This window comes from Chelonoidis abingdonii, chromosome 13, assembly GCF_003597395.2.
Source record: "Chelonoidis abingdonii isolate Lonesome George chromosome 13, CheloAbing_2.0, whole genome shotgun sequence".
Lineage (NCBI taxonomy): Eukaryota > Metazoa > Chordata > Testudines > Testudinidae > Chelonoidis > Chelonoidis abingdonii.
The window spans coordinates 3,707,412-3,729,714 of NC_133781.1; the positions used below are offsets into that span (position 1 = coordinate 3,707,412).

The 22,303-nt window shown below is 45.2% G+C and overlaps 3 protein-coding genes across 3 annotated transcripts in view; 2 read left to right on the top strand and 1 right to left on the bottom strand.

The window, feature by feature from the left end:
- The window catches only part of LOC116824943 (uncharacterized), a 480,271-nt gene that overhangs the window by 280,204 nt on the left and 177,764 nt on the right, over positions 1–22,303 (top strand). The window contains 1 exon segment of the mRNA XM_075071952.1: positions 7,773–9,070. Coding sequence (XP_074928053.1) covers positions 7,773–9,070 — 1,298 coding nt within the window.
- Positions 1–22,303, bottom strand: part of LOC116832036 (uncharacterized) — a 524,829-nt gene that overhangs the window by 148,323 nt on the left and 354,203 nt on the right. The window lies entirely within an intron of this gene.
- On the top strand, positions 2,001–7,575 carry LOC142047687 (zinc finger protein 707-like). Its single transcript, XM_075072050.1, has 4 exons — positions 2,001–5,329; positions 5,906–6,032; positions 7,016–7,120; positions 7,442–7,575. The coding sequence occupies exons 1-4, from the start codon at positions 5,252–5,254 to the stop codon at positions 7,489–7,491; spliced, it is 360 nt and encodes a 119-aa protein (XP_074928151.1). The 5' UTR covers positions 2,001–5,251; the 3' UTR covers positions 7,492–7,575.

Genomic DNA, 22,303 nt, shown 5'->3' on the forward strand with positions numbered 1-22,303 from the left:
TTTAACTTTACATGAGTTTTCCTAGTGTTTTTGTATTGTCAAAAGAACACAATTTTTTATGCATAATTTGTTTGAGCAACTTAAAATAACATCTTTGCTTTGTAATATTGGACCTCTGCAGGAAAAGGATACGTTTGAGGTCTGGAAATTTTCTTTCAGAACTCACTTGTGTTACTGGAACTGCCAGTACAATTTTTGCTAGTTGATTTAGCTTGGGGATGACATTTTTCTGATGTTCCTAGTAGTTTGCTCTGTTTTCTTTCTTTTTGAGATGTGGCTCATCTACAAATGAGTCAAGAATTGGCCCAATCATTTTTTGGGCTTTCCTTCATCTTCCTTTTTGGAAATTTCACAAACTCTCAGAAGAAGTTCCAATTCATCTTTCAATTTCAGATGTCTGACATTGATTCTATGACATCATTATTTCTTTCTTCTGACTGAAGTATTTCCATCTTCTTCCATGTTTTGGTGTAATGAATTTTTGCCTTGACTTTGTCCTCTGCTGAGAATGGGGATTGATATCTAACATCAAGATATATGTATGAAAGAAACATATCTATCTGGGAGTAGGTGTGGGGGGGTTGGAGGAGGGTATCAAATAGTATCTGGGGTGGGGGGGTGGGGTTTGGGAGTGGACCCTGCAGCTGGCTTCAGTGGGGAAGGGAGTTTGGAGCATGAACTCTGCCTCAAGTGAGGCAATTGGAAGGAGGAGCTGCCCCAGGGGTTGGAGAGGGTGGGAGGAGGCCTGTCAAAGGGGAGAAGGTTGGGGAGCCATTATTTTTGTTCCTGGACTTGAAGAGTTATCAACTTCATGGCCCAGGGAGCATCCACCCTCTTCTCTCCTCAGGGGAGTATCTCAGAGATGGTTCCTCTACCTCTGGGCCCTCTTTCTGCCTCCCATGGTGTGCAAGCAGCTCCCAAGCTTCTCCTCTCCCTCCCTGCACTTGTGGGCTGGCCCCCTTTTATTTTCATTTTCTTCTCACTATGGGGTAGGCCAGGGGTTGGAACCTCTGGCACGCGGCTCACCGGGGTAAGCACTCTGGCGGACTGGGCCAGTTTGTTTATCTGCTGTGTCGGCAGGTTCGGTGGACCGTGGCTCCCACTGGCCAGACCAATGGGGGCAGCGGGAAGCGACGCGGGCAAGGGATGTGCTGGCCGTGGCTTCCCGTCACCCCCATTGGCCTGGGACGGCGAACCGTGGCCAGTGGGAGCTGCGATCTGCTGAACCTGCCAACACGGCAGGTAGACAAACTGGCCCGGGCCTCCAGGGTGCTTACCCTGGCGAGCCACATGCCAGAGGTAGCCAACCCCTGGGGTAGGCCGTTCCAAGAGCCATCACCAACCCATTGGCTAGCTAGTTTCTTCTCTTAAAATTAAAATAAGATCATTGAATAATTTTTTTATTGAGTTTAAAAAAATGAGGAATTCCCCCTCCTTTTTTTTTTTCCAGTTCAGTCCGTAAATCAAAATTATGAACATAAAAATGGCCATACTGGGTCCTTCCAGCCCAGTATCCTGTTTTCCAACAGTGGACAATGCCAGGTGCCCCAGAGGGAATGAACAGAATAGGTAATCATCAAGGGATCCATCCCCTGTCACCCATTCCCAGCTTCTGGCAAACGGAGGCTAAGAACGCCATCCCTGCCCATCTTGGCTAATAGCCATTGATGGACCTACCCTCCAACCTTTTGAGCGGGGTTGGACTAGATGACCTCCTGAGGTCTCTTGCAACCCTAATCTTCTCTGGTTCCAAGAACTTAACTGTTTTTTTTAGTGCTGTTATAGTCTTGGCCTTCACAACATCCTCTGGCAAGGAGTTCCACAGGTTGACTGTATGTTGTGTGAGAAAAAATACTTCCTTTTGATTATTTTAAATCTGCTGCCTATTAATTTCATTTGGTGACCTCTAGAGTTATAAGAAGGAGTAAATAATAGTTCCTTATCTACTTTCTCTACACCAGTCATGATTGTATAGACCTCAATCATGTCCCCTCTTATCTCTCTCTTTTCCAAGCTGAAAGATCCCAGTCTTATTAATCTCTCCTCATATGGCAGCTGTTCCATACCCCTAATAGTTTTTGTCGCCCTTTTCTGAACCTTTTCCAATTCCAATATATCTTTTTTGAGTGGGGGTGACCACATCTGCATGCAGTATTCAAGATGTGGGCATATCATGTATTTATATAGAGGCAATGGATATTTTCTGTCTTATTATCTATCCCTTTCTTAATGATTCCCAACATTCTGTTTGCTTTTTTGTCTGCTGCTGCACATTGAGTGTTTTCAGAGAACTATCTGCAGTGACTCCAAGATCTCTTTCTTAAGTGGTAAGAGTTAATTTTATATATATAGTTGGGTTTATGTTTTTCAGTGTGTATTACTTTGAAATTCAATGTTGATAAATGCATCTGCCATTTTGTTGCCCAGTCACCCAGTTTCAAGAGATCCTTTTGTTGCTCTTCACAGTCTGCCTGGGACTTAATTATCTTGAGTAGTTTTGTATCATCTGCAAATTTTGCCACCTCACTGTTTAGCCCTTTTTCCAGATCAGTTATGAATATGTTGAATAGGACTGGTCCCAGTACAGACTTTTGGGGGACACTGCTGTTTACCTCTCTCCATTCTGAAAACTGACTGTTTATTCCTACTCTTTGTTTCCTATCTTTTAACCAGTTACCAGTTCATGAGAGGACCTTCTCTCTTATCCCATGACAGCTTACTTTGTTTCAGAGCCTTTGGTGAGAGACCCTTGTCAAGGGCTTTCTGAAAAGCTTAGTATACTATATCCACTGGTTCCCCCTTATCCGCATGCTTGTTGACCCCCTGAAAGAATTCTAGTAGATTGGTGAGGCATGATTTCCATTTACAAAAACCATGTTGACTCTTCCCCAACAAATTATGTTCATCTATGTGTCTGACAGTTTTGTTCTTTACTATAGTTTCAACCAGTTGCCCGGTACTGAAGTCAGGTTTACCGGCCTGTAATTGCTGGGATTACTTCTAGAGCCTTTTTTAAAAATTGGCATCACATTAGCTATTATCCAGTCATTTGGTACAGCTGATTTAAATGATAGGTTGCAGACTACAGTTAGTAGCTGTGCAATTTCACATTTGAGTTCCTTCAGAACACTTGGGTGACTGTCATATAGTCCTGGTTTAGTTTATCAATTTGTTCCAAAATCTCCTCTACTGACATCTCAATCTGGGACAGTTCCTCAGATTTGTCACCTAAAAAGAATGGCTCAGGTTTGTGAATCTCCCTTGCATCCTCAGCTGTGAAGACTGATGCAAAGAATTCATTTAGCTTCTCCACAATGGCCTTATTGTCCTTTAGTGCTCCTTTAGCATCTTGTTCATGCAGTGGCCCCACTGGTTTAGCAGGCTTCCTGCTGCTGATGTACTTAAAACTTTTTGCTATAACTGTTTGCGTCTTTGGCTAGTTGTTCTTCAAATTCTTTTTTGACCTTCCTAATTATATTTTTACACTTCATTTGCGAGAGCCAAAGTTTATGCTCCTTTCTAGTTCCTTACTAGGATTTAACTTCCACATTTTAAAGGGTGCCTTTTTGCCTTTCAATGCTTCTTTTACTTTATTGTTTATTGTGTGTAGTTTCGCTTTCTGAAATTAATTGCTACATTGATGGGCTGTTGTGGTGTTTTCCCCGCCCCAGGGGTGTTAAATTTAATTATATTATGGTCACTATTACCAAGAGGTCCAGCTATATTCACCTCCTGGATCAGATCCTGTGCTCCACTTAGGACTAAATCAAGAATTATCTCTTTCTTGTGGGTTCCAGGACTAGCTGCTCCAAGAAGTAGTCATATTTAAGGTGTCAAGAAACTTTATTTCTGCATCCTGTCCTGAGGTGACATGTACCCAGTCAATATGGGGATAGTTGAAATCTCCCATTATTATTGAGTTTTTTATTTTAAAAACCTCTGTAATCTCCCTGAGTATTTCACAGTCACTCTCACCATCGTGGTCAGGTGGTCTGTAATATATCCCTCTGCTATATTCTTATTAGAGCATGGAATTACTATCTATAGCAATTATATGGTACAGTTTGGTTCATTTAAGAGTTTTGCTTCATTTGATTCTTTGCTTTCTTTCATATATAGTGCCACTCTCCCATTTCGGTTCAAGTATGAAATACAGGTTTTGAACTGGCTTTTCAGTTCCAATGTGAGTCCAGATGAGCAAATGAGATCAGCATTGGCCTGATTGTCCCTGGGGCTGCAGGAGCAGCATGGGGAGGCTTGGTCATTAGCTGCCTCCAGCAGAGGTCTCTGGTGATTGCTGAGAAAGAGAAGGCCAGTGTCAATCTCTCTGCTCAGGATTGTAGAGCCCTAGAGCTAGCTGAGTTTTCTGGGGCACATGATGCTGTCTCCATTGTGCTCTGGGAGCAGCTGCTGGTCCCCAGCGGGGTCTGTGCTGGGACAGACCATCATTAAGTCCCTTTGTGCCTATCTGATAGGGGACTTTTTCATGTGGCTGGAATCAGCCCTTAGGGCAGACCTGGGCTTTGTTGAAGACTCCCCCAGGTCTCTCTCCTCATCTGGAAAGTGCTGGTGATGCGCAGGAAAGTGACTGTGCAAAAACGGCCCATCCTCACCCCATCTGTGCTTCTGGGGATCTGTGGATCCGAGCTGCTTCCCCCAATACGTTCTGTCTCACACTCCTGTTAGAGGTGGCAGTAGCTATTAGAGAGGAAAGCCCACAGGAATGGCAGGACAGTAACCGGTTCCTCCATGCAGAAGTGAGAGTGGAAAGACTGGAAGGAGCAGCAGGAGCAATAAATGGGGAGGGAAGGTCCAGGCTCCATGCCCTGCCCAGCTCCATTTCCAGCAGCCCCTCAGGGCAGATTGACTTTGCTGAAAGAAGGTGAGGAGCAGGGAGAGGAAAAGCCAGTTCCTGCCTCTGCTTGGTCCCCATGCTGCTGGGGGAATGTGCTGCCCTGGGGACAGTGTCAGGGGGGATCCCCCAAAATGGCTCATTTGATTCTGCTTATTTCTGGGATTTGTCTCAGAGGCTCGGTTACTGGGAGGGTGTAAAAAGTGTCTTGTGGGTTTAGTCCCGGTGGGAGGGGTCAGGTCTGTGTTGTAATAATGTAACAGGGTTTTTCCACCATGGCGGAGTCTAAAGTGTCTGTCTGTAGGAAAAGATCCTGGGGGGAATCAGGGTGTGAAATGGACTAATGCTAATTCAGAAGCCTCCCCAGTTGTCCTTCTTACCCTGACAGGCTGCAGAATAATGACCATGTTTTGCTCTAGATCATCCCATCTTTGTGGGGGACAGGGAAGCGAAATTGATGTGATGGATCCAGCTCAGGTAGGGGATATTTTGGGGGGGAGCTGATCGGGGGGGGATGTGAATGAGCGGGCGAGGTCAGGATATACACAGGGTGAAGCAGGGAGGGGGACAAGGTGAGATAAACTTGCTGGAATATGCTCAGTCTAGGGCCTGATTTACGACCAGGCCCATTGTCGGGGTGAACATTTCCCCCATTTCTGAAACAGGAAACAACCCCCCTGGACAGGGCAGGGAAAACAGACCAGAGTGCTGGAGCCTGAACCCACTACCCAGAGACTGCAGAGCAATACAAAGGGAAGATACTGGGATTCCTGTCCCTGTCCCCGGTGCAGAGCTCTGCTTCCCACATCAGCCTGTGCCTAGTAGGTGTGTGGTAAATGAGAAGGCCCTGCCCTCCTCCATCTGCTGGGTGGGACAAAGAACTCTCACCTTCTCTCTGTTCCCTGAGGTTTCCTGGCCACCCTGAGCAGAGTGGTGTGGGATTTTGCTCCTCTGGCCCTCCCAGAGCTGTCCAAATTTATGCTTCTTCCCCCATGAATAGTGGGATTGTGACTGAGGCAGCAGGTACTGAGTGGGGCGCACCTTTTGTTTCAGATACTGGTGACATTTGAGGAGGTGGCTGTGTATTTCACTGAGGGGCAGGGGGCTCTGCTGGACCCCAGTCAGAGAGCCCTCTACAGGGATGTCATGCAGGAGAATTATGAGACTGTGACCTCACTGGGTAAGGATTTGTGTTTACTGTTTGAAGCTATGGGGTCTGCATTTCTGAATCTGGTCTGGGTCCTCTTGGGCAGGACTTTGGAGCGGAGCCCGGAGCTGGAGTGTGAGGCAGCTCCGGAGCAGTGGAGCTTCAGGTTTTTTCCTGGAGCTGGAGCAGAGCTGGAGTACAGCTCCAAAGCCGTGCTCTCGGGTCAGCTAAATTAGAGAGGAATGGGACCCATAGTCCACAACTCCAGTGTAAGAGAGCCAATGACCTCCATACCCTCTCCAATGGGATAGGGGAGTCATGAACTTAATGGACATGCTAATTCACACCCATCCCTCCAACTTTCATGGGTGCAGAAGCAGTGTATTATCCTATCTCAGCAGTTCTCAAACTTCATTGCACCGTGACCCTTCTGACAACAAACATTTACTGCATGACCCCAGGAGGGGGAACCAAAGCCTCAGACCAAGAACAAAGCCCATCATCAGCCCTGGACTGGAGGGACTCAGGCTTTGGCTTCAGCCCCAGGCCCTAGAAACTCTTAACGCCAACCCTGGAGACCTCATTAAAATAGGGTCACAGCTCACTTTGGGATCCTGACCCATAATTTGAGAACCACTGTCCAATCTGCATTAATTCTCACTCACAAACAGAATCTCTGCACCTCCCTTCCTGGGACTAGCTCCATCTGTGGGAAGGGGTCTGGGTTCTGGAGGTTTAGACATAGGCAGGGGTTTAACACCAGAGATGTATGTGCCTCAGCAAGTCTCCCCAGAGCGCACAGATCCTGAAAACTCCTAGTGAGGGTGTGACTACTCCCCCCTCTCCAGACATCAGCCTCTCCAAAGGGGGCACAGTGACCAAGTTCCCATCTGTTCAGATCCCAGTTCCCCCTAGGAAATTATGGAGTCAGGTTAGACTCAAGATGTGCCTTTGTGACAAATACTCCACCGATCCTCAGTGCACTCTGATCATGTCTGATTTCACATCCTGAGCAGGACTCCCCATTCCCAAACCTGACCTAGTTGCCCGGCTAGAAGCAGGGGAAGAGCCATGGCTCCCGGATTTCCAGGCCTCCGAGGAAAGGAAGCTCCCAAGCACAGGTGAGAAGTCAGTGACACTGACACAGAAAGTATCCGGCAAATGAAGAAAAATGCTGAAAATCCCCAAAATGTGGTCTGAACCCCCTCAGTTCTGTTCTCATCCAGTTTAGGCTGTGGTCAGCAGTTGTCATGTCATCGTGGTAGATATTGCTCATGGCTTCCCATCCACCTTGTTAGCTGTCAGGAATTTTCTCCCTGACTTCACTTCCCTGTGAGTGTTTGGATGGGATGTGGAGGCGGAATCCAATTTCTCAGTATCCCCAACAGTTACTGTGTTGTGTTTTCCCTCTTTTCTGTTCCCCTTTCTATCCTTTCTACCAGTCCAAGCAATGATTCCTGCCTGGATTCTCTCTCTGTCCCACAGCAGGTGACAAAACAAAGAGTGAGAACGAGGAGGGGGATCCACAGCAGAAATATCCTGAGCAAGTGGAGCTGCAGGGGACATTTTTGAGAAGAGCTGAAGAGAATTTTTCCCAGAGCTTGGAACAGAGAAAAGCCTGGAATAATTGGCACAAGTCTGAGAGGAAGTTGGGAAACTGCCAAAGGAAGACAGTGGATGAATCAATTGAATGTGGGGGGACAGCCAGGGATCCCAAGGAAATCACAGCCCTGCAGACAAATCACAAGGAAAATAAGGAAAAGCTTCAGTCAGCGCTCAGGCCTTATTAACCATGGTAAAATCCACACTGGAGAGAGACCCTATAAATGCTTGGACTGTGGGAAAAGCTTCGATCGGAGTTCAAATCTTACTACCCATCGGAGAGTGCACACAGGAGAGAGACCGTATAAATGCCTTGAGTGTGGGAAAAGTTTTAGTCAGCTCTCAGGCCTTATTAGCCATGGGAGAAACCACACGGGAGAGAGACCATATAAATGCCTTGAGTGTGGGAAAAGTTTTGGTGTACCATCTTCCCTTATTATACATCAGAGGACCCACACAGGAGAGAAACCCTATAAATGTTTGGACTGTGGGAAAAGCTTCAGTCAGCGCTCACGCCTTATTAGCCATGAGATAATCCACACGGGAGAAGGACCATATAAATGCCTTGAGTGTGGGAAAAGTTTCAGTGCACCATCTGTTCTTATTATACATCAGAGGACCCACACAGGAGAGAAACCCTATAAATGCTTGGACTGTGGGAAAAGCTTCAGTCAGCGCTCAGTCCTCATTACTCATAGGAGAATCCATACAGGAGAAGGACCATATAAATGTCTCGAGTGTGGGAAAAGTTTCAGTGTACCATCAGCCCTTCTCATACATCAGAGGACCCACACGGGAGAGAAACCTTATAAATGCTTGGTCTGTGGGAAAAGCTTCAGTCGGAGCTCACATCTCATTAGCCATGGGAGAATCCACACTGGAGAGGGACCATATAAATGCTTGGACTGTGGGAAAAGCTTCAGTCAGCACTCAGTCCTTATTAACCATGGGAGAATACACACAGGAGACGGACCATATAAATGCCTCGAGTGTGGGAAAAGTTTCAGTGTACCATCAGCCCTTCTTATACACCAGAGAACCCACACAGGAGAGAGACCCTATAAGTGTTTGGAGTGTGGGAAGAGCTTCAGTCAGCGCTCAGGCCTTATTAGCCATGGGAGAATCCACACAGAAGAGAGACCCTATAAATGCTTGGACTGTGGAAAAAGCTTCAAACGGAGCTCAAATCTTATTATTCATCGGAGATTGCACACAGGAGAGAGACCCTATAAATGCTTAGACTGCGGAAAAAGCTTCAGTCAACGCTCAGGCCTTATTAGCCATGGGAGAATCCATACAGGAGAAAGACCCTATAAATGCTCGCACTGTGGGAAAAGCTTCAGTCAGCGCTCAGTCCTTATTAACCATTTGAGAACCCACACAGGAGAGAGACCCTATAAATGCTCGGACTGTGGGAAAAGCTTCAATCGGAGCTCAAATCTTATTACCCATCGGAGATTGCACACAGGATAGAGACTGTAAAAATACCTTGAGTGTGGGAAAAACTTCCGTGAGAGCTCAAAACATCAGGACAGAAAAAATATAAGTGCCTCCACTGTGGGGTAAGTTTCATTCAAAGATCAAACCTTGCTTCATATCAGATATTCTACACAAGAGAGAAACCCCATAAGTGCTTGGATGATGGGAAAATCTTCAATAACTGCAGGAAAAAATGCAGTCTGAGCTCACACATTATTCCACATTCAATAATTCACAGAAGAAAGACCTTGAATGTGATGGAAGCGTCATTTGGTGCTCACATCAGTGACTTCTCTACATAGGAGATAAATTCTCTCACTGCCTTGACTAGGGCTGGCCATAGTAAAAACTCCATTTCCCAATTCCCACACACCTCAGTGGCATGTGGCTCCCAGATATCCAGTGCCCATGCCTGGGGGCAGGTTCCAGCAGCAGCTGACCTTGAGCTGTTCAGGGAGCCCCTGTCTTTGCCTTGTTTAAGCAAACCACAGGCAGAGGAGGAGAAGTACCGATCAGCCCCTGCTGCAGCCCTGGCTGCTGAACTGATGGGCCTTCCTGCCTCCTGCTAACCTGCTGGGGGAGGGGAGAGAGAAACTCCTATAGAAGTTCCCTCTGCCTGGATGAAGTTCTCCTGTCTCTGTTCCCTTCCCAGATGTGATGCCCCTTCCATGGAGATGAGGGAAGGGATACTTGAGCCAGGCTCCACATTCACTCTGGACACTTGTGCCCACTCCCCATTTTCCAGCAGTCCCTGAGCTGGACTTCCCCACTTATCTGGAGTTGGTCCCTGCAGAGTGAGTGTCCCTGGAGGTTGCCAACTCTTCCCCTCCCTAAATCCACTAATGTGCTAGGTTCTGGGAGATCAAATGAGAAAGGACCAGGAGGGATGGGTTTTGGGGAGGAAACTGGGGGATTGTATGGTTGGGGCTGGTGGATGTGAGATGCAGAGGGTGCTGGGGAAATCAAATGTTAGGGATCATGGGATAAGAGAGGAGAGTAAAGAGAAGAGAGCTGGTGCCTCTTATCACTCACTCCCTCTGTCCCTTTTCCCTTCCCTCTCTGCATTTGGAAAGCACCACTGAGAGGACTGATTTCCACAGGGTCCTTTGTGGAATGCCTAAAGGCCTAAGGATCCTGTTACCCCAAAATTTGGACCCAAGGTGCCCTAATAATGGCCTCCCTATAACTACAAACCAGTTGTGAATTTGGCCCATCTCAATGGGTGGACTGCCCTAGAGGAATTGCCTGTGTTTTATCAGGGAGTGAGTCTCTAACCCTTAGCCGACTCCTCAGAACAGATTAGTTCTGTTTACTCTGGGAGGATATGTATACAGCCCTCCGCTCAAAGGATTGACACTCAAGCAGTAATCATTTGAAAACAAAATAACATTTATTTAAACAAATCAGTTAGTGTACTTGATAATTGATAAAATACAATGCAACACAAGCTACAGTAGAGCGACACAATAAACTACATGACTCATATAGCAGATACAATGTTGCACAATTCAGTACACAGACCAATATGTATAAAGTCTTAATACAATGTTGCACTATTTTATCAACCTATTACAATGTAACATACAGATCCCTTATACATATGTATAGAACAGCATTACAATATTACATGTTAAATTACATTATTAAGTAATAACATTCTATGAGTGATGATCAGTCAGTCATAGAATAGGTGGGGTAAAATCCATTCAGACGCAGACATCCAGCTTTATTTACAATCATACCCCTGAATTCCTTATAATCAAGAGAGGTTTCAGAGAGTTATACTTACGTTCCATTTTCTTAAATCCTTCTGTCTGGTCTCGGTCAGGACTGGCTTTATTAGCTGCGGGGCCTGATTCAAATACCCGGCGGTGGTCCGGGGCTTCGGCAGCACTTCAGCGGCAGGGGATGTGCTCTGGGTCTTCCATGGCACCACCGCTGAAATGCCGCCGAAGACCTCCGGAGCAGACCCCCTGCCGCCAGAATGCCACCGAAGACCCCTGGAGCAGACCGCGGCTGGGTGAGTTTAAAAAAAAAAAAAAAAAAAAGTTAAAGGAGCCTAAGCTGTTGGGCTCTGGTGGGGGCCCAATTCCAGGGAATTGGGCGAATCAGCCTAAAACTGGCCCTGGTTTCGGTCCTTCTGCTCTGTCAAAAGCGATTCCAGTTCTTGATGGATTCTTTCTTCTCTCTGCTCTCTCGATCTGCTTATCTCCGCTCTTTGACCTGTTCCTCTCCTCTCATCTTCTCCATTCACTTCACATCTGCACTGATGCCTGTCAGCTCTCTACCTTATATACAGTGTTTGAGTCTTTCTGATTGGTTGTTCTCTCAGTGCCAGTGATAAGCATAGTCCCCTCCTGGTGTGGTGATAACCTGTTCAGCCAATCAGCTTTGCCTGTCATTTGAGCTGGACCCAGCTGAGAACCTCCTTCTCACCTGACTGATCCCTCACTTCAGGTAATTCGCCCTGCTGAATTTTACTTAACCCCAGTTGCCTGCATGCTATTGGTCAATTCAACCTAAGTTCTCCATTTTGATTTTCTGAGGTAAAATCATTGTGGATTTCTAGCTAACCTTACCTTAAACTATCTCTATTTAATACTTGTAAAAAGCCTTAAATCTACAACTAACTACATTTTTATGCATGTCTAAACATTATGATACAGTCACAACTTTTGTTATGCTAATTGGAGCAGGTGAAATTTACAATGTTTTTTTCTCTGCCTGCTTACAGTTGTATGGCTGAATGCTCTCCTGAGAGACTGCTTTCCATAGGGTCTTTTGTGGGAGGCCTAAAGGACTTGGGATCCCACCTTTGCCTCCACACCATCAGCTTCTGAGGAAAAATGGCTGGGATTAGCTAGTGAATCTCCTCCGATGCTCACCCACTTTTCCTAGTCTAGACTGATCATCTTATATATTCCCCCATTAGCAAAGCAATTATTGGAATCACTGAGTTCCCCATTGCTCCTGGTTATGCCAAAAATATTTATATTTTGTCCCTTAGAGACCAGAACTAAATAGATTTTAAAAGTGCTTTAGCAGGGATAGCAAAATGTGGTGTTTTGGGGTTTGGGTTATATGAAGGTGATGGGGTGAATAGGAGAGATTTCCTCGTCTTCACTTTACTGTCACAGTCCACCCAAACACAGCAGCATCTGTCTGACTCTTTGAGAGTTTATCCTCTCCCCCTTCGACCTGCACCTCCCACTTTGATTTCTTTGATCCTGAATCAGATTCCCAAGGACTAAAGCTGAAAGTGTCCCAGACCTGGAGGGGGAATTCAAATAAACCCCAAAACTGTGTTTTACTTTTCTCAGTTTAAATCCCTGTTTATATTTATTGGTAAAGTAGCTTCTGGGCTTTTTCCAGCCACGTCCAGAACATTTGGAGATGGGAGGATTTTGGCTTTGGTTTGTTTGTTTGTTTTTTTCTTTCTTGCATTAGGATGATGCTATAAGTTTTGTAAATGACAACCAAATAATGAGTAGGTGCTGAGTACAGGAGGTTTAGCCATTTAAGATAATAGATACATTTGTTTTCCGCATTTTGGGAGTTATGATTCTGTGGGATTTCACTTTATGAAGCTTGATAGTGTTTTGTTGTCCACCTTGTAGTGTTGGTTTCTCTCTCTTCCTGAAGGCCATTTGGTCACATACTTTGATCTTAGTTTAGTTTGACAGGATGTAGTATAGTTTGAGGACTTCACGAGACAAATGATCATTTGCCAGAAGAGTCCTTTCTTATTTTATTCTAGCCTTTCTTAATCCTTTGTCATGAGACCTTTGTGTTGTTTGAACAATGAGTGGGTGAGTGCTGGATTCACACTGAGAGGCTAAGACTGAAAGGGGCATGGATTTCCTGCCTGATCCCTGCAGAGATGTGATATCCAGTCTGAGGGGGCAGGATGAGAGGTGAGGGGAACAGAGCTGGAAAACTGTAGACTTTTCTCTTGAGAGCGAGATACCTGAGGCTGAGAACTGTGAATTGCTGCATCAATGCCAGAAAGATACTGGAATTGCCCTGTGAGTGTTGGGTGAAGCCCTCCCTCAAATCTAAATGGCTACAAATGATGCCCTGAGAGGAATTAAGAGGGGAGGGGCAGTATCTCCTGACTGGTGAGAGGACAAGCCTGGGAAGAAAGAAGCTGGGGAAGTCAGCAGGCCTGGTCCAGCCTTGAAGCAAGGCTGACCCCCATCATACAGGCCACAGAGAGATGAGGAGCCTGACAACCCAGTTGGTCACCTCCTTCCCCCTATACCAGAGTGTCGTGTGTGGGGATGACAGCAATTCTCTCTGCCCTGCTCACCCCACACTGCATCTCTCTAATCTCAGTGCCTTGGATTCCCTGCCCTCAGAGTGTTTGCTTTGTGACTGGGTCCCAGCATCTCTCCTGGATTCTCTGCACTTTTCTACCAGTTTGTAAATGTCACTATGTTGCTGGTGCATGGGGGATTTGGGTGCAGCCATGTACTGGGCTGAGAATGAAAAGTACCATGCTGAGCGGGGCTGGGAAGTGGGGAAAGGAGTCTGTCTTTGTTCATCCTTTGAAATAATAAAGTAGAATTTAGTTTCTCCCACTCCCAGTGTTCTTTGTTTGGAATTAAATATTCACCAGATTCAGAGTGGCTGTTACAAGTAAAAGCAATATGCACAGTGAGGTCACCCATACAACTTTACCTCTGACCTGTCATAGGCTCAACTGCAGGCAATATACTTTCAAATGTATGTAGAAAAAATATTGATATAGTGATTCTGCTGTCTGAACTGGATTTCAGCTCCAGTCCCCCACTCTCTCAACCTTACCACCTGCATAATTCTAGCTCAGACCCATTTAAATCAAGGGGGCTATTGGCAATAGTAAAATTAAACATGTGAATAAGGTTTTTGCAGGACTGGGACTTTAGAGTGCTAGCTTTAGGAGTCTCTCTCTGTTGATACTCAATGTGTTTCTCATACCACAGCTTTCCCCAAATTCATTCTTGTCTGGCTACAAAATAATTGTGTCTCAGTTAATATTGTGATTATTTGTAATACAGCAGCAGCCAAGGCTCCACAGCAATCTTAACTCCTATCCTCTGTTGTTCCTTTCTCCATTACTGTGTCCTATATTACTTGATTTTCCTGCTACTTAATATTAGAGTGAAGCTTAGAGATTTCATGAGCATTTCCCAACCATATCCCCTGAATTTCTATTTTAAAGTTCTTTTGATCAATTGTGCCAACCTTCATTCCAGAAGTATATTTCCCTCCCTACTCAGGCAGCGTCCATCCCATGAGGACAGTCCTCTGTCCACGAATGTCTCCCAGTGGTTGAACATCCCAAAGCCCTTCTTATAGCACCATTGCCTGTGTCATTTATTGATCATCATAATCTTGTCTTGCCTTTGCTTTCCTCATCTAGGGACAGGTAGAATCCTACTGAAGATCACCTGAATCTCCATTTCTTTAAGTGTCTTCCCCTGCCTGGTGTAGTCTCCCTTAATGTGTTCCAGTGAGAATCCAGCAATATTGTTTGTTTACATGTGAAGGACCATCAGTGGATTATTTCCTATTTCTATTAGGATCCTCTTCCTCAGTCCATATCCCATACCTTAGCTCCCAGTAGACAGCACACCCTTCTATTCTCCAGATCAGCTCTGGTGGAAGGCCTCTCTATTCTTAGTAGGGAGTCCCCAGTCATGTGGACCTGCCTCTTCCTGGTGGTGGCTTGATTCTCTGGCCTTCCTCCTGTTCTTTGTCTGCAAGTCTTCTGGGGGCTCCGAACTCTGGATATCTCCATTGATTCTTCCCCTCTTCTAAAAGGATGAGCTGTTCTTCTCTTCTTCCTTGCTCTCCCATCCCACCTTCTGTTGCTGTCTGCTGTACCCAGCCTTCATTTTCCAACTCAGCAAACCTGTTCCTGAACTCTAGTTCCCCTTCACTAGCCATTCTTTTCCTGTACCTGGTTCTTGTAGTCACATGCTTCCACTGGCCACTTTCCTCATCCAGCAGTCTCCCTTCACAGTTCTCCAGTCCAGCTGGCATCTGCTAGTTTTGAGCTTTCCCTTCAGCCTTCTCCTGCCTTCCCTCCATCATCTGCTCAAATTCCCTTTGAAACCCCACTGTAGTTTCTGTCTGCATCTCCAAACCTTGGATCTTCTCTTCCATCTGCTCTTAAGGCGGTGTTTCATAGAAACAAAGGGCTTCTCAGTTACCCATGCTGGGATAATGTACATCTCGTAACTTCCACATCTAGTCATCTTCATTGTCTCTTCTGCTTGTTGGGTCACTTCCACTGCTGCCTCTGTTGTTTCACGCCTACACTCCTGACAAGAAAAGAAAACAAAACAGCGCACACAAAATAAACCCAGAACATCCCCCAAACTTCACTTACAAACCTCCACTCAAATTCAGTGTTTTCAGCTCTGTCGGCTGACGCCTCTGCTGCTGCTGCTCACACTACAGATCCAATGGAGGAGGCTGCCCAGAGTACTGTGGTAGGGATGCATTGTCCAGTGCAACATTTCTGAGCCGTTGTTGAATTCTCTGTGTAATGTTACAAGCTGAGGCCTCACTGAATTTGCTGCTTGTTTGTTACTGAGGAGGTTCAGGTGATGCTGAGTAACATCAGCTAAAGCTGCTGCCTGATTTTGCCCTGCCTTGGGATGACAATTGCTCCCTGCAGTTCATGGAGTTAGAAGGGTGTAGAGGGGGGCAAATCAGGGGTGGGATGGTCAGAATCTGTGCAGGGTGAAATGGCTGAGGAGAGACAAACAGCTGGAGCCAGGGGGAATAGAGGGGCTGAGGGGCAAAATCAGGGATGGGGTAGCAACCAGGTTAGGAATGGGATAGAGGTGCTGGTAGACATAGGGAGAGATGAAAAACCCGGGAGCAGAGAGGGGCAGATGAGATAAAAATTACCCCAGATGGGCTGAGCCATAACAAAAATAGAATGTTTGAGGCAGAGGGGTGCCCCTCCCACCTTTCAGGGCCATGCTGCTCAACAGCCACTTCCCAGGGATGTTTTTTTAATGGCTCAGTGCATCCCAATGCCTAGACACAGCAGTTCTTCTCTGTCTGATGTGATGTATTGAGTTGCTAAAGGAGACTTGATTCCATGAAATAATCTATCCCTCCCCCTCCAAAAAAATCAGATGTGTTTTTTAGTGTTTAAATGAATCCCATATTAGTTTATATGACAGCATATAGCCTTATAGCAGTTCACAAATCCATCTTAGCTGCTGTTCTGGTTGTCATCCTCTATAAGTGTAGTTTTTTTGCCTTTAAATTATCTACTTTCAAAGATGTTATTACTCATAGCTCTTCATCATTTACCTTCAGTAACATTGTGAGATAGTTGACACCAGGCATCATTGTGCATATTTGTAATAGCAAATATAGTAGAGTGGGCCTGGTGCAAGATCTGAGGCCTGAACCAGAGACAGTGAACAAAAATCAGCCTATGCATTAAAGCAGATGCTTACAGGTTCATTGCTCAGTACATGAACTTGACAAAGTTGTTGCTAGTGTACTAGGCACTAGAGATTTACATAAATATATTCCAGCTAGTACAGATAGGTTAATTTGACAAACAATGGATAGGGATGTGTTGTCCAAGATATCAGGAAAAAGGGGAGATAACAAACATCTCATGAACCACGTAAGGTGGTACATAAGTTGTTTATCTTAAATTGTGTGTTTCAGTCTATAAATGTTGGGGTATCTCACTGTAAGCCTTTGTCTGGCCTAGGGAGCAGCAGAAAGTCTTGCTGCTGACTGGCCTGGTCCAGTGTAATGGGCATACATGTGATAGTGTACCTGTAGAATCTGTGGGGTGCTGGTGTGACACTAAGTGAGAAAGGGTTAGTCATGTAGCCTGCTAGTTGACCCAAATCCAACTTTTAGAGACATATTAAAAAGTATGTCAGTGGTCATTAGGGACATTCTGTGTTAGATAAACTAGAACTTTGAAATGTAGCCTTCTATTGTTAGAGAATTAGAAGAAGATAGTGATTGTAACGGTCTGTGTTTGTTAACCTCCAACAAGATATAGGTAATGTAACCTGTCTGTCACTATGTTCTGTTTCAGGGGTTGGCAACCTATGGCACATGTGCTGATTTTCAGTGGTACTCTGCTGCTGGCCTGGGGTTCCGTCCACCAGCCTCCTGCCAGCCGGGGTCCTAGCCGCCAGCCCTGCTCACCCCGCTGCTGTCTGGGACCCTGGCCGGCAGGGGGCCAGCGGCTAGGACCCTGGCCAGCAGCCCCGCTCGGCCTACTGCCAGTCTGGGGTTCTGGCCACTGGCCCCTGTAAATGTAAAATGTATTACTGGCTCGCAAAACCTTAGATTACAGTGACTAAATGAAGACTTGGCACACCATTTCTGGAAGGTTGTGACCCCTGTTCTATTGATTCAGAAATTAAAAGGGAATTTTAACATTTTGATGAAGCTTGGGTGTAACAATATCATTGTCTATATTTCTCTTTGAAATCTGTAGGAATCTGTCTATGAACTGCTTAATGGATAATTACTTTAGGCTGATGAATACAACTAGTTACCTGTATATAAATAGAAAATAGGAGGTTTTACTCCAAAGCCACAATGCTTCACCCAAAGAACACCTGCTGTCAAGAGGCTGCCAGAGAACTATAAAAGGAACTCTTGGGCCCTGATCCTCTTATCTCAGATCTGCTTAAGCTTTGTCAGGAGAAGTTTGAGTCTCAAGACTGAGGTGTCCAGCTCCAGTGTGGATCATCCTGACATTGGACTATAACCTGTGGAACTAATTCTAAAAAGAACTTTTCGCAGCTCTGAAGCTCACCATCTCTACTACGAAACTGACCTTAGAACTCTATTTATATCTGTATATATAATGATTTTTTTAACCTATATACTCTTTTTTTAAAAAAAAAAAATATATTAGTTTAGATAATAAGAATTGGATGTAAGCATGTATTTGGGTAAGTTCTGAAATATTCGTTATCCTTGTGGATGATGTGTCAAATCCTTTGGGATTGGTAGAACTTTTTATATGATGAAAAGGATTTTCAGTAATCCTCATCGTATTTGAGTTGAGTGTCTGGGTAGGAGCTGGGTTGCTTTAAGGGAACTGTATTTCTGGCTTCTGGGTAACCAGGAAGGTATTGTAGATGATGTTGGCTTGGTGAATCTAAGTATTAGAATAACCACCTGTTTGGGGGATTGTCTACTCCAATCTTTGCAGTTTGTCCTGATTAAGCAATCTCAGTGTTGCCCTCCTGAGACTCTGGTGACAGCTTTGTTGACAATAAACCTAGCTGAGCACCGTCACCACTGAACCAAGTCTGTGGTCTTTCTGGGCAGTACTATCGAGGTCTGCTGGGTCAGTTACCTGTGCAAAGCTGGAGAGAACACACCCACAAGCCAAATGACAAAAGCAAATAATCACTGAAAATATGTTGCTAGTAATTTCGGCAATCACATCTCAGTTTACAGCACTTCCTGGTTTGCACTGTAACATTGATTTTCATTTTTAATATTTTTATATTTACATAAGTTCATTCTTTGAGTTTATATGACATCAAGGATGACAGATCACCTGTATTGGTGTCAAAACTTTGCATGTTTCCTTTAAACCACCAATGAGAATTGCCTTGTTATTTTGCCTCTTGATCCAGCACACTAGTACTTTTTCACACATTGCCACTTGTGAATAGAACTTGATTACCAAATATTCACCATAGGCCAGATTTTTAAAGGTTGAATGCACTTAGATGCTTTTGAAAATCCCACTAGTCACCTAAATACCTTTTAAAATCTTGCCCTATGGGCACTGGACTATATTGTAGGAAATCTCTCAAAGGCAAATATCTACCGAAAGTTTTGCTAAACGTAGCTATACAGCCCCCAAGATAGATTAACCACAGTTATGAAATTTAAAAAAGAACCTCACCCCCCCCCCCCAACTACTAAATACATTATGGGTTCTTGTTATTTGCCTTTTTTGTTCCAGGGCCTTTAACGGGCACTACTTTCATACTTCTGCTGTTATCTCTGCCAAAGAATCCATCTGTATAAAATGGTTGTACATTTCAATACCGTTTTGGACTCCAGTAACATGTGCCAACCCTTTCTAACTGAAAATGTATTAAAAATCCTTAATCCCCAATCCTGCAAACACTGAAGTACACACTTAACTCTTCTATTCATTTATGTATGCAACAAATGAAGTAAGTTTATTTTCCTACTGGAATGTTTATACTTCTAATTGCATATTTTAATTCCATAGCCTTTTATGTGTGCTATTTATTTTATTATGACACACTTCAGTGATATTCTTCATTCTGACAGGTTTACGATCAAAACCAAACATTTTTAAAAATGAATTATCCTGTTCCTCTTTTGCCCTTTGGGGGCAGGAGGCAGCAGGAACATAGTATTGACCTTACTTAAGTGCCTTGTCTCCACTGTTTTTAAAGCTGGGATAGCTAATACATGTTACTTAAAATGTGTTTTTACTATATGATATCATTGGGGACCCAGACTATTAAGTTGACACATGTTAAATGCACCATTGTTCATGTCTTGACAACTCAGATACTCCCTGTGTGGCTAATGCTGCACCTTTGCTGTCAGAGTTATTTGCAGCTGTCTGCAGCCCCCACATTTGTGTGCATGTTGTGTAAAGCCACTTAAAGTATTTTAAACTAAAGGAATTAACAGACTCCCTCATTTCCCTTATAACTTTCCCTTTATTTATTAAGGGCTTCTCTACAGGGTGCGACACTAAAGGGGTTGCCCTGGGTAGAAAAGCCTTTACAATATTTCACAGGTATCAATTTTGGCCTGGTAAAATATCAATAAATGGTTCAAGGTTAAAATTTAAGGTGACCTCGCTCCTTCTTTCTGCCCTGTGCTGATCAAAGCATTTTTCATAGGCAGGAGAATGAAGGCCTGGTAGTGTCATGGTAGATCCTATTGTGCACACCATGGGTGTTGGCCTAGTGGTACAGTGATTCACCTTATAAACAATGTATAGAAAGTGATAGCACTCATGTCTCATTAGAATTAACCAGATGATCCATATTTTTGGTGCTTTAAACTGTAAAGATTCCAATTTGATCTCAGCCTCTACCTGCTCACTAACCACTTGAGATATAAACCTTGTGTTACTATGTGCTCACAGGAAAATTTAACTCTCAAACACAGCACCAGGCCCCATCACTGTGAACTGGGCTGTGAAATGTACCAGGGCTGACAGAAGGAAAAACAAACACAGACTCCCCTGGTACTATCATTATAGTTCAGACCTTTTTGCCAGACAGACATTGCTGCTCCAGCTCCCTCTGTGTTCCTAGCTTGTAGCAACTTAAATCATCTCACCACTATGGAAACAATAATCAGTTCCTGAGAGCTTGTGAAAGTCAATGGGAGTCAGGCACCTTCCTACCAGATTCATAGCTTTGTGAGGCTGCCCCTTCATCCTCCCAATCACCCTGTGCAGTGTGGGGGTATTAATCACCCTTTTCTGAGGGGCAGAAGTGAAAGTTAATCCCAGGGGACAGAGACTGAAAGTCTCACTGTAGATCTCAAATCACTGAGCTCTGGGTTGGTGCAGCACAGAGGGATGGGGGAGGCAGGGCTGTCCTTTGGGGGGTGTGGGGCCCTGAGACATAGGTGCCCAATTTCTATCTGCCAGGGTATGCTCCCCCTGGCTCTGCCCAGGCCCCACCCCATGTCTTCCCTGTCCAGTTTGGCCCCTCCCCAGAGTGCCCTTGCTCTTCTCCCTTCCCACTCAGTGCCACCAGACATAGTGAAACACATGATCAGCAGTAGGTGCTGGGAGGAAGGTGGCTAGTGGTGCTCCTCGCACCCTCCCACCTCACCAACCTCACAGGGCCCAGGGCAGTCACCCCAATTAGCTGTACTTTAGGCACGTCTTGGGGGGGGAGGTGAAATCCACTCCACCTCCCAGGACAAGGGCATGGGCTTCCAGCACTGCTAGCATAGCCCCTGGATGGGAGTGCTGGATGCAGCCCCTCTGCAGCAATTGGTCACTGGTGTGGAAAAATTATCACACATTGTGTTTGGATCAGAACAGCCTGAGGCTCCTTTGTTACAAGCAATGCAGGGAGGGACCACCAATTTGGCAGCTCTCCCGAATAAAGAAACACAAAAGCTTATATAGTTTAAAGCCACAATTAGTCAAACACTTATCATTAGTAATTTTCCTTAACAGAAAAACAACCCCTTATGTGGAATACAGAAGCACAAGCTTTCCTGTTGATTAACAGGTTGTTCTTCAGCAGTTAAGACAGAAGCTTATGTTTCTCAAGATTTGCTGTTGTAATTGTGTCTTGTTAGTAATTTTCCTTACCCCCTCCTTCTGCCCTATGATCAAGTACACAGTTATCTTGACCGAAGTTTTAGGCCCAGTCAATTTTCCTCTACACTGGAGACTCCTGCCGTGGTGTCCAGGGGAGCGACTGCACTGCATGGTCATGCTGTACATCCCTCCTCCATGCTCTCATGTGGGTATTTTATTTGCTGTGGGTGGGTTTCACCCAGAGAGGCAGTCTTAAAGAAAAAGTTTCTACCTCTTGTGGCTGTGGAGAAAGCTTCAAAATGTGACCCCAGTGCACCCTAAAGCTCCAAAAGGGGAAGGGAAATAAAGAGAACCCCAAAGCTGTTATTTTTACATAATTTCATGATTTTTAAAGCCAATCTCATGATTTTTGGTGAACCTGATCTAGGATTTTTGAATTTTGGGGGTTAGTAATACCGGAGAAACTTCTCAGCAGTTCCAGAAGCCTTGCTTCTTCCTACTTTAGAGTTACAGTCACTGAGCTATATTGTCTGGGCTTGTGTTATTCTGTTCCCCTTGCCCCACCACAGCCATCCCTTGGGGGGTGAGGGGGACACACAGGCTCTAGCCACAGGCTGGGAAGTAGCACTGGTCCAGGCACAACCAGGGGAGACGCTGAAGAAGTTTACTCCAGGTTGATACTTTTCCCGAGTGGCTGCTGTTGTGCCCAGTCTGGCAGTGATCTGAATGCCTGCTCCTTCCTTGAACCCCGTGCGCCAGCAGGCTCTGGCTATCCCATTGCTCATGCATCTACCCCAGACTGGGTGGATGCTTCCGCTCAGGGATGGTTGCAGGGTTGATGTGATCCCTGCCCTACTGGGCACTGGGAAGGGCCATGTCCCAGGCTATGAGTTCTAGGCATGGGGGAGGGAAGCAGAGGAGCTGCCCCTGGGTGCCA